We start from the raw sequence: 12,500 nt of genomic DNA on the forward strand, positions 1-12,500 counted from the left end.
TCACAGGGACGGTAGATCTTCTGGTTTGCCCGTATTCTGTCTTTACGGAGTTTTAGAAACCATGCAAGTCAGGATTTCTCGGGTCTTGTTCTTCCACCAATCGTTCTCCAGCTGCCGGAGATGTGACTGCGCCATGAAGCGCAGCTCAACGAACGAAAGGGCCCCGAAGACGGCGGAAGACAGACTGTTAATTGCAGCGTCGTGGGCGGCGTTATTTCGCTGCAGCAGGAGGTGGATCTCAGAGGAATCGTCATCAAGCCAATCTTGGATGTAACTGTCAAATAGGGTCGCCACTCTATCCCAGCCCCAGACGACCACCATGGCTGCGCCGCTATGCGTGCAGTGAACAAGCTAGTGGCTTCCAGTCCCACCAAGAACCTGCCTCCGTCACCGGCGCAATAATCGCCGTAGGACTTCTGGTCGGGTTATGATGACGATGAAGATGATGGGGGTATAGGGGAGAGAAAAATTGAAGAAATTATGGTGATAAGAAAGGTGCGCAGTCCTCATATTACCATTTTGAACCCTTCTTCCATCTAGAAATCTCCAAACGGGTACCCGCACGTAGTTCAGCCGGCGGGGCGACGCCGCTGCCTGGGGTGTGTCCACTGCTGTGCCCAGAGGCAACGAGGAGCCACGTTCGTGTTGAGGTGGACGTTGGAACCAGCCAGGGTATTCAGACCACACGAAGTGGAACGGAGCTCTCATCCTACTAACAAGCCGCCCCTACGTCACATCCGATATACCATGAATACATATATACACATATACATACATACATACATGTATACACATATACATACATATATTCACATACATGCATACATACATACATACATACATACATACATACATACATACATACATACATACATACATACATACATACATACATACATACATACAGTACATATATGCATACATACATACATACATACATACATACATACATACATACATACATCATACATACATACATACAGTATAGACATGCATACATACATACATGCATACATACATACATACATACATACATACATACATACATACATACATACATACATACATACATACATACATACATACATACATACATACAGTATAGACATGCATACATACATACATACATACATACATACATACATACATACATACATACATACATACATACATACATACATACATGCTACATATTTGAATGATGAAATGATGAATCGGATTTATGTTACAAAATCCCTTATAACATACATATTTTGTAAGCATATACTTTTCCTTTTGTCAAAATATATCTGACTCCAAGTTTTCTTTATTCCTATTGTATCTTCTGGAATACATATACAGAAAAGAATAGGGAGCGGCTGAAAAGTGCACAGAAAACCTATTAGTCATCATTCTGCAAATAATAGAAATAAGGAATCACGGATTCGAGGAGCACCCCAGACCAAAAATTTGAAAGAATTCATGAGTGAAAAAGGTCAACAAAAGAAATAAGAAATTTGGAGAATTTAGCAAAAGTTTGCCAAAAGGAGAAAGTCACAGACTTGACAACGTAAGTCGAATATTGAAAAAGAAACAATTCATTGGTTGTAGTGAGACTGGAATAAATCACACATGCAGTAAACATTTGAAATACGCGGAAACAGTTTTGTATAGGTATCATGTACTCGTGAATAAACCTACAGACATTATTTCTTGCTTTTGAGTGAATTGGTACAGTTCCAATGGCTTGAGCTCATTTGCACGAGGGTTTGTTTTTGAACTTGTATTAAACTGCACCTTGTAAGACGAAACTACGTATGTTAATGCAAGAATACATTTATCCATAGATGCATTCACCCATACTTATGTAGGACTGCTTGAATGCATACAATGTAACACAATTTGCCGCGTCATTGAAGTGGGATGTCTGCTTTGTCACAAAGGTTAGGTTGCTTTCCACCTCTCATCTCTATCTCTTTCAACTCCCCCATTTTCCTTTCTTCCTTGTCTTCTTCACCACTTACTCTTCCATGTATTCACGTTTGTCACTTCTTTTTCTTCTTTTCTTTCCTTCCGGAAAGTCGTCTCTCAGCAGATGCTCCACCCTGGTTCCACATCAATCCGTCTCCATCACCGCCGCCCTCCGCCTCCATTCCTTGGTGCCGCACGATACTCCGCCCCTGTGCCGCCGCGCCGCCAGGCTACGACCGCTCCTCCTCCTCAATTTCCCAGCGTCTTCTCCGTTACCTCTTCTAGTTCGTGCTCTTTTGCTAAGCTTCATACGTCATATACTGAGTCCATCCGATCTGTATGTTAAACATCATTTGGTAGGTAACAGGTACTTACACCAAAGAATTAAGATTTCCTCTAAAGAATTAAGATTTCCTCTAATACCAAAGAATTAACATTTCCTCTAACATCTACTTTTCATCCTAAGCGAACCTGGAACAAAAACAAGAGCGTCTGTCCTAAAGGAGGAGAGGGGGTACAACAATCTTTTCCAGTGGTGGGTTAAAAAAAAAAAAAAATAAAAAAAAATAAAAAATAAAAAAAAATCCATACAGGAATAGTACTACAATAAAACATGTTAATGAATATCGAGGAGGTTTAGTATTGTTTTTATTTTGAATTACATATACGTGGAGCCACATAGTTGTTTTTTTCTAGTGCCTAGGACCTTTAAAAGACTTGTTCCGGTCCCGATCACAGATTTTGTATGGGGCACTTTTGATACACGGAGGGCTCGTGCTTTCGGTTGCAAGGCACAAGCCCAGTAGATTGTGCTCCACACTACTTATGAACTAAACAACACATACTGAATTCTATTCTCTCTCTCTCTCTCTCTCTCTCTCTCTCTCTCTCTCTCTATATATATATATATATATATATATATATATATATATATATATATAAATATCTATATATATATATATAAATATATATATATATATATATATATATATATATATAGGGTGTTCCAAAAATGCACTCTGAAATATTTCGTAATGTTGTCGACTCAATTGGTCCTCGTTATCAGATGCCTACAAAAAGTTGGACATCAATTTGAAAATTGTAAGAACACACGGGGTATAGACTAGACTAGGAGTAGAAGTCGATTTTTTTTTCTTCTTTTTAGATTGAGGACTACCATCTTCCAGAGCCGATAACACAGATCAATGGATTCAACGTTACAAAGCATTTCAAAGAGTGAGCACACTAGTTAGGACAGCCTGTATATTCCTTCTACATATCGAGGTAATTGTGTACATCACAAGCAGCATACAAATATATGGTATACACACACACACACACACACACACACACACACACACACACACACACACACACACACACACACACACACACACACACACACACACACACACACACACACACACAATTATCCAAGTAATTAATGAAAAGTCAAATTGGGTCAGAGATGCAGTGGATAGAAAAAATGTATTGTGGCATATGGACTAAAAGAAATACATGGTCTGGCGAGGTACATGAGAGAAAAAGAAGAAAAAGAAAACGCAATAGCAATCCTAAAAGAAATTCATGATGGAGACCAGGAAGTAGAGAAAGACATCGACGATGTGTATAGAACTGGTTATTATTCTAAGGAAAGAAATCGACCCCTAAAGATAAAACTAAGATCACAAATGGTAGTAGAAGACATATTTGAAAAAGTAGGTAAATTGGCAAGGAGTGAACATTACAATAAGATATGGATGAAAAGAGAAATGAGTATTGAGGAATTAGAAAAAGAGAAGACACTAAGAGATGAAGCTAAGAAAAAAGAAAAAAAAAACGCGAAGAGAACGGAGACCGAAAGCAAGGAATTCTATTGGAGAGTAATCGGCATGAGACTGAGAAAATGGTACATCAGAATGAGCGAAGCAAAAACAGAAAAAAAAAGACAGAGAAAGGAAAAAATTAAAAGTGGCCTATACTAGCATCGACAGATTAATTTCAGGACTGAATGAACTTAATGACTACCTGTTAGAAGAAAAACCAGACATAATGAGAATTGTGGAGACTAAATTAAGGGGTGCAATACCACCCATCAATGTTGGACAAGGGCTATACAATTACTGGATTAAAAATAGAGACGAGAAACAGGGAGGAGGAATCATGTTCTTGGCCAAAGAAACGAATGTGACAAAAATTGCGGAGGGCGAAGGTAAAGTAGAACTGATCATGATAAAAGTCGAAGACAAGGACATGAAAAGTAGAAAGTTTGTGGTGACTTATGTGTCCCCAAAAACGAATGCTTGGAAAGAGAACGAGCATATGAAAATACTAGAAGATACAAGGCATTCATTAGATGATATACCAATGGGCGGAGGTAACCTGGTAATTATGGGGGACTTTAACTGCAGAGAAATTTGTTGAGAGGACATGACAGTGAAAGGCGAAGAAGACTTGTGGGGTAATGTATTACTGGACATGACCATGGAATATACAGTGACACAGTGGGTCAGTGAAAACACCAGATACAGAAATAATGAGGAGCCGTCGAGACTAGATTTAATATTTACAACAGAGCCTGAAATTATGGATAAAATTCAATACAAGGCACCAGTTGGAAAGAGTGACCATATACTTAATGAGACTGAACTAAAGGAAGAAATATACATGGAGAGAAATGAAAAGCATAGGAAAGGAAGATTGATATACAAAAAAAAAAAAAAAACGGACTTTGGAAAACTAAAGAAATTCCTTCAGAATGCAAATTGGGAAATCTTTTTACAAAAGTGGAAGAGAAATGGAATATCTTGATGGATGATTATAATGAAGTGAAGAGATGAATAAGCACGTACCAAGACAGAAGCTAGAGAAAGTGTACATTAAATGCTGGTTCAAGAGAAAATGCAGTGAAGCAAAAGATAGAAGCGACAGAACTTGGAAAAGATGGAGAAAAACAACAACAACAAAACTGGAAAATGGCAAATATATATAAACTATAGAAATGAGTATGTAAAAGTGCGAATAGAGCAAAAAAAAGGAACTATGAAAAAGACATTATAGATAAATGCAAAGAGCAACCCAAACTATTCTATAGATATGTGAATGGTAAACTTAAAAATAAACAGGAAATGGTGAAACTACGCCAAGGAAATATAGAATACACAGAAGATCTAGAAATGGCCGAAGTCATGAATAATCACTTCAAGTCTGTTTTCACTAGAGAGAAGGCACAATATTGGGACGAAGGAAATGAAGTGCGATCTCCCCCCATGAGCGAGATAATAATAACACAAAAAGAAATAATGGAACATTTATCAAACCTTGATGTCAGGAAATCGCATGGCCCAGATGGAATTGCAAATTGGATTCTAAAAGAATGCAAAGAAGAACTAATGGACAAAATACATAACATAATAAGGGTATCCAAAAATGGAAGGGAATCGTTTAATTTCTTCCTCCAAAAGACTGGAAAAATGCTAACATTGTACCAATATATAAAGGAGGAAACAAAGAAAAACCGACTAACTATAGACCGGTCTCACTAACAAGCACGACAGCCAAATATTGCGAGAAAATGATAAAAAATAGATGGGTAAAACACCTGGAAGAAAATAATATAATAAACACAAGACAGTTTGGGTTCAGACAAGGAAGATCATGTACCACAAACTTAATATGTTTTTACTCAAGACTAATAGACATAGTGCAAGAAAGGGATGGATGGGCTGATTGCGCTTTCCTGGACTTACAAAAAGCTTTCGACAAGGTACCACACAAAAATTATTAAAAAAAAACACTGGAACATATAGGAGGGATACAAGGGAACCTACTAAAATGGAAGGAGGACTTCCTGATTGGTAGGAAGATGAGAGTAGTACATAGAGAAAAATATTCAGGTTGAAAGGAGGTGATCAGTGGAGTTCCGCAGGGATCTGTTTTGGCTCCAATAATATTTGCTATTTATGTGAATGGCATGGATGATGATATGCAATGTTACATGAGCTTCTTTACAGACCACGCTAAATTGTTAAGTAAAAGTAAAAACCGAAACGGATTGCGAATCACTACAGGAAGACCTAAATAAGATATGGAACTGGAAGTAGACTTCAATATTACGAAGTGTAGCATAATGGAGTTTGGAAAAAGTAAAAATAGAATATCAGTATAATATAAAATTGGAACTAAGGAGGTAAAGAAAGTGGGATCTGAAAAAAATTTGGGAGTAATTATCTCAAACGACTTGTCCTATGATAAACAGATAAACACAATTGTTGTAGAATCCTATAACTTGCTAAGATAAAAAAAAAAGTGGCAATTATATATTTGGACGAAGAAATTAAAAAATATTAGTCACGCTGATAAGGCCTAGACCAGAATATACGGCGACATTGTGGTCACCCAATATCAAAAAGAATATAAAGAAAATAGAAAGAATCCAGAGAGCAGCCACAAAAATGGCTCCTGCACTTTCAAATTTGTCATAAGAAGAGAGACTGGCTAAACTGGAGTTACCGACTCTGGAGCAAAGAAGAGAGAGAGGCGACCTACAGACCATCTATAGAATTATAAAGGGCACAAAAATACTCGACAGAGAGGACTTGTTAAACTGGGACAAGAGAAACACAAGAGGACATGGAAAGAAAATAAAAAACATAGTTATAGAAGAGATATGAAGAAAAAGTTTTCCACATAGAGTGATGGACACTTGGAACAAACTGAACGAAAAAATAATGTGTGCAAAAACCATACACGAATTTAAGAGCAAAACTAGACACTACGAGATGCAAGGGCGGGACACTACGAGCGTAGCTCCCCTTCCCGTAAAATGCCACTATGTAAATACAAGGTAAATATACACACACTAGAATATGCGGCGACATTGTAGTCACCCAGTACCAAAAAGAATATAAAGAGGATTGAAAGAATCCAGAGAGGAACCACAAAAATAGCTCCAGCACTTTCAAACTTGTCACATGAAGAGAAACTGGCTAAATTGGAGTTACCGACTTTGGAGCAATGGAGAGAGAGAGGCGACCTACTGACCATCTATAGAATCATGAAGGGCACAGAAATACTCGATAGAAAGCACTTATTAAATTAGGACAAGAGAAAAACAAGAGGACATGGAAAGAAACTTAGAAAAGATAGTTATAGAAAAGATCTGAACAACAGTTTTCCACACAGAGTGGTGGACACTTGGAACAAATTGGACGAAACAATAGTGTGTGCAAAAACCATTCACGAAATTAAGTACACAATAGACACTGCGAGATACAAAGGCGGGACACCCCGAGCGTAGCTTTCCTTCCCGTGAAATACAATTAGGTAAATACAACCAGATAAAGAACAAAAGTCCCTGATGGCGCGGTTGGTAAAGTTTCCGGCTACCTCTATGGTGGCTCGGGTTCGAATCCCGCCCATGGATGAAAAATTTATCGCTGCACTGCGGGTTGTTACTCCAACTCTCGTGGGGTGGGGAGTTGGGTGTGTGTGTTCGTGTAAGGTCACAACATTACCCATAGATTGGTCATATACGAGCTCTGAGCTCTCGGGAGGGAAATGGCTGTCGGTCATGAGTCGAACACGTGATCCAAGACCGTGGTGAAACCATGGTGAATCACGCACACACACACGCACACGCACACACACACGCACAGATCGGTCATATATGAGCTCTGAGCTCTCTTTCGGGAGGAAAAAAAAAGTCGATCACGAGTCCAACACGTGATCCAAGACCATGGTGAATCACACACACACACACACACACACACACACACACACACACACACACACACACACACACACACACACACACACACACACACACACACACACACACACACACACACACACACACACACACATTGATTTCTGAAACAATTAGCAAGCCTACAAAAATATAGGGTTCGTTAGATAAAACACTTTAAGATATGTCTACTATATTCAGAAATTTCACTGTCATTGTACTTATGGGAACTCTCAATATAAAACCCGGAGTTTCTTGGGAGGATGAAGGAACAGTAACGTCGTTGTGAATGGATTTGTTGAGGTTTGTTTGGCCACGTGAATATTGGAAATTGATAAGAGTAGAGCAGGGTTGCTCATGACATTAATGAAATTACCCGAGACCATTCTGAACTGGGTAGATATAAATTCTATGGACTTGTAAGAGTAAGGGTCCAATGGACACATCAGGAAAATGAACATCATCCACGTACAAGTTGACTTGGATGGGTGGGCATCGAGGGGTAAATGAAATGTCAACAAGTGTTTTTCCAAGTACTAAAAATGGAAAACCATCCACATGACAAAGTTGCAAATTGGTGGCTTGTAAAACTGTAACTCAAGACTTTCTGGCTTTAGAAAGGTTGTGAAATGCTGTGGAAGACATGATACTGGCTGGTGAACCTGTATCTATAAAGAGAGACAAAGGAATGTCGTTAACCGCGGCTGAGACTGATAACGCATGTATCCATTTGTGAGAATTAGGGAATGAGCATACTGGCAGGATGATGGTCAATGCGTCATGCCTTGACGGTCATAAGTGGGGTTGCTATGAAGGTTATGAACTGCATCGCTAGGTTCCTATATTGTTCCGCGTAATGAAAACTACATTGATTATGATTATCATAACAGCGAGGTTCTTGAGTTTATTTCTCTTACATCAAGTGTTTGCATAATGACCAGGGCGAGAGCAAAAATTGCAAATTGGAATTCCTCTTCGTGAGGTAGTGTGGAATGTTGTTGAGTTCGAGAATGTGAGCGTGACTGTCTCTGTTGTAGGACTATAGTTGAGATTGGGTGATTAGATCTTGTAACTGGGACTGGCTGGGCAGAAACGTCTGCAGTACTTTTGATCAAATTGGTGGATGAAGTCTACGAAAGTGGGCCCTGATTAGAACTTGTGGTGGAATGCATTTCCAATGGTATCTGCATGTAGTTTTGGTATCATTTGAAAATAGATAAAGAATTATACATTTCCTACTGTCATTTCATCTTTACTAACCCAATCAGACTGACTTAAGAAGCGCCTAAGAATACTTTTAAGGATAGAGGCCTGCACTGCGGCTTCTTGCTTACTGAGATATGGACCAGAATTGTGGTCACGTGCAAACTGAAACAGAAGGGAGAAGGTACCTTGTAGTGACATTTCACCGAAGTGTTTTAGTAAAAGATTTTGAAAAGGGAGTTGGGAGATAGGGTTGATGAAAGAGTATTGGGATGGTTTGGACACATGGAAAGAATGGGTGAAGAAATATTAGTAAAAGAGGCATGGAAGGCAGAGATGGAAGGAGTGAATATGAGGGGGCGTCCTAGGATGAGATGGATGGATGGGGTAAAAGGGGCATTACAAAAGAGAGGAATGTCTGTTGAGTAAGGTCGGGAGAGGATAGAAAATAGGGGTGAATGGAGAAAGGTTGTGTATGGATGGTGCTGTGATGCATGAGGGGAAGTGGGTGGGAGATAGGGGTTGAAGAAGTATGTATGAGAAATAATTTGACGCAGCCCGAAAGGGGTTTCTCCCCGTCTTCTCCTGTTCTGCATGAGGGGACGGAGAGGGGGGCCTTGCTGTGGATGTGCTGTGTCTTGTGACTGCTTCTGACCCAGGGCAGTGGACAGGATGCAGGTATGATCCATCATCCAGGAGGTGCCAAGATGAGAGGGAGGGAGGAGGAGGGATGGGAGTGGAATATGTAGGGAATGGAATGGGTGGGAGTGGTTTCTATGCCTTTTTCTTTTTGGCTACCCCCCCATATAAGGGGGAGAAATCCTTTGGTATATGTATGTATATATATATATATATATGTATGAATGCATATATATGTATATATACATATATATTTGTATATACATATATATATATATATATATATATATATATATGTTACGCGTAATGTGGATAATTGCCTAATGTGAACATTAGGCAGAAAATTGCCTAATGTTTACATTAGGCAAGCAGTTTGCATAAAGTTTACAATTTGTTAACATTAAGCAAAAAATGCCTTTTGTTCACATTATGCCGCCCAATTTTGCCCGATGTGAATTGGACTGCCTAATCTAAACAATGAACATTAATCGAACAGACAACCTAACCTAAACAATGAAAATTAATCGAACAGACAACCCACAGAAGCTACAAATAATGCAATTTAAAGAATTCCAGTGTATTTGAACACATGCAAAACACAATGAAAACAATTCGCCAGTTTGTTTTTCAATCACAAATTTTTACATGATCTGCCCGGGTGACAGCGCGAGTTGCACTTGAGCTTTTTTCTAAGGCAGCTGCACCATTGTGAAGTACACTGTGTCGTACACTGGCACTTTACATAGCCTTGCCCACCAGTGCCTCTTACTGTCGCAGTTCTGATCGATAGGCAGATATCGGGAACTTCTTCAGGCTTTATTAGGGGTTGTTTGATTGCACATAGATCAGTTGCTGTAAATTTTGGCCCAATAATCTCTTCCCGACAACCTACAGTGTGAAGTCCATCATTTTCCTTAAGGACGACCACTAACAAATTTCTAGGATCTGTTGGACCGCGATCGACATCCGGAACCCTCAGAGTAGCACACTGACCAACAGACAATGGTTTGAGCAGGTATTTGCCGCATCTTGTCATCCGTGTTGCTGTCTTGGATTGTCCTAGAGTAGCTGAAACACGGATCTTTTGGAAATTCGTAGATACTGTTTCTGTCTCTGCATCTGCTTCTGTCACTCCCCCTGTCTCTGCTTCTATTTCTGTCTCTGCTCCTGCTACTGCCCCTGTCTCTGCTTCTACTTCTGTCTCTGCCTCTACCTCTGCTTCTGTCGCTGCCCCTGTCTCTGCTTCTATTTCTGTCTCTGCTCCTGCTACTGGCCCTGTCTCTACTTCTACTTCTGCCTCTGCTTCAAGATCTTCCTCAGTAAAGATATTACAGAGAGCTGTACTTGGCAGGATAGATGACCCTAATCCAACCTGCGTATCTTGTCCAAATGTAACTTTGAATGGGCTGTGGCCTCATGGTGGCTGATATTAACTTGCCACTGAACAAATTTGAGACCTACTGACCATTTTCTGCTGTTGTTTTCCCTCATCCAAATGGTCAGTTTGTTCTGTATCACTCCATTTAGACGTTAAACAGCACCTTGGCTTTGAGGATGACGCTCAAAGGTAGCTTGATCCATAGTGCATAAATACAAACTGAAATAAACAAGACAAGATAAAGAAAATACCTAGTCTGGAAATAGCACAGTGATTAATTATTCAATTCATATTAGATAATGGCAAACAGTAAAAGAAACAAGCATTTTAAGAATGATAAGAACAATGAGAGCAGGTGTGTGCTCTGGCGCCCAAAATCGCAAGAGCACACACCTACTCTCTGCTGCTGTGGCTGCCAGACTGCCGGCCAGCCGGCTCAGCGCCGCGACCGGCCATTGGCTAAAACACACGCACAAACTACACCCGCCATTCGTCAGCTGGCGCGGCCTCGTCATTCAGTCAACATTAGGCAAAATACCCTTGCCTAATATGAAAATCTTGCTTAAAGTGAACATTAGGCTAGTGTTTTGCCTATTGTGAACACTGCGCAAATTAAGTTGCCTAATGTACACATTAGGCAATTTTCCTGCCTAATGTGCACTTTAGGCAATCATCCACATTATGCGTAACATATATATATATATATATATATACCAGTGGACAAGGTGTAGGGATGACCCGTCATCCAGTAGGTGATAAGATAAGAAGGAGGGTGGAGGGGAATGGAGTGTATTCAGGGATGGAATGGGTGGGAATGATTTTATGCCTTTTTCTTTTTGGCTACCTCCCTTGTAAGGGGTAAAATCCCTTGGTATATGTATATATATATATATATATATATATATATATATATATATATATATATATATATGCTAATAAAAACACGGGTACGTGTGCTCACTTATGCAAAGTAGACCACTTGGAAAAAGAACCTAACGAAGCAGAGCGCTTTCGTATATTACATCTTCACTGGATGTAATATACGAAAGCGCTCTGCTTCGTTAGTTTTTTTTTCAAGTGGTCTACTTTCCATATATATATATATATATATATATATATATATATATATATATGTATATACAAATGTATATATATATGTATATATACATACATGTATATATATATATATATATATGTATATATATACATATAAACATTATATATATGTATATACTCGTATATATATATATATATATAAATATACATCTATATATACATACCTATATATATATATATATATATATATATATATATATTTATATATATATATTTACACACACACACACACACACACACACACACACACACACACACACATATATATATATATATATATATATATATATATATATATATATATATTTTTGTGTGTGTGTGTGTGTGTGTGTGTGTGTGTGTGTGTGTGTGTGTGTGTGTGTGTGTGTGTGTGTGTGTCTGTGTGATAAAACCACTTGGAAAATAAAATGAAAGGTGACGGAACGTTTTCGTCTATTTAAGACATTTTCAAAAGTATAGAGTAAGGTA

The 12,500-nt window shown here is 38.8% G+C and overlaps 1 protein-coding gene across 1 annotated transcript; it reads right to left on the reverse strand.

The window, feature by feature from the left end:
- Window positions 1-10,169: 10,169 nt before the first annotated feature.
- Window positions 10,170-11,372, reverse strand: LOC143026090 (uncharacterized). Its single transcript, XM_076186086.1, has 3 exons — window positions 11,314-11,372; window positions 10,752-10,944; window positions 10,170-10,619 (listed from the first exon to the last, which is right to left on the reverse strand). Exons 1-3 carry the CDS (start codon window positions 11,370-11,372, stop codon window positions 10,170-10,172), a joined length of 702 nt encoding a protein of 233 aa, XP_076042201.1.
- Between the last annotated feature and the right edge of the window lie 1,128 nt (window positions 11,373-12,500).

This window comes from Oratosquilla oratoria, chromosome 6, assembly GCF_046742065.1.
Source record: "Oratosquilla oratoria isolate Oo_2021 chromosome 6, ASM4674206v1, whole genome shotgun sequence".
NCBI lineage: Eukaryota > Metazoa > Arthropoda > Malacostraca > Stomatopoda > Squillidae > Oratosquilla > Oratosquilla oratoria.

Coding starts and splice junctions, on each gene's coding strand:
- LOC143026090 (XM_076186086.1), bottom strand. CDS start 11,372: ATGGCCGGTCGCGGCGCTGAGCCGGCTGGCCGGCAGTCTGGCAGCCAC. Junction 10,945..11,313: donor GGCAGCCACAGCAGCAGAGA/GTAGGTGTGTGC, acceptor ATGAGGCCACAG/CCCATTCAAAGTTACATTTG. Junction 10,620..10,751: donor GGGCAGCGACAGAAGCAGAG/GTAGAGGCAGAG, acceptor AATTTCCAAAAG/ATCCGTGTTTCAGCTACTCT.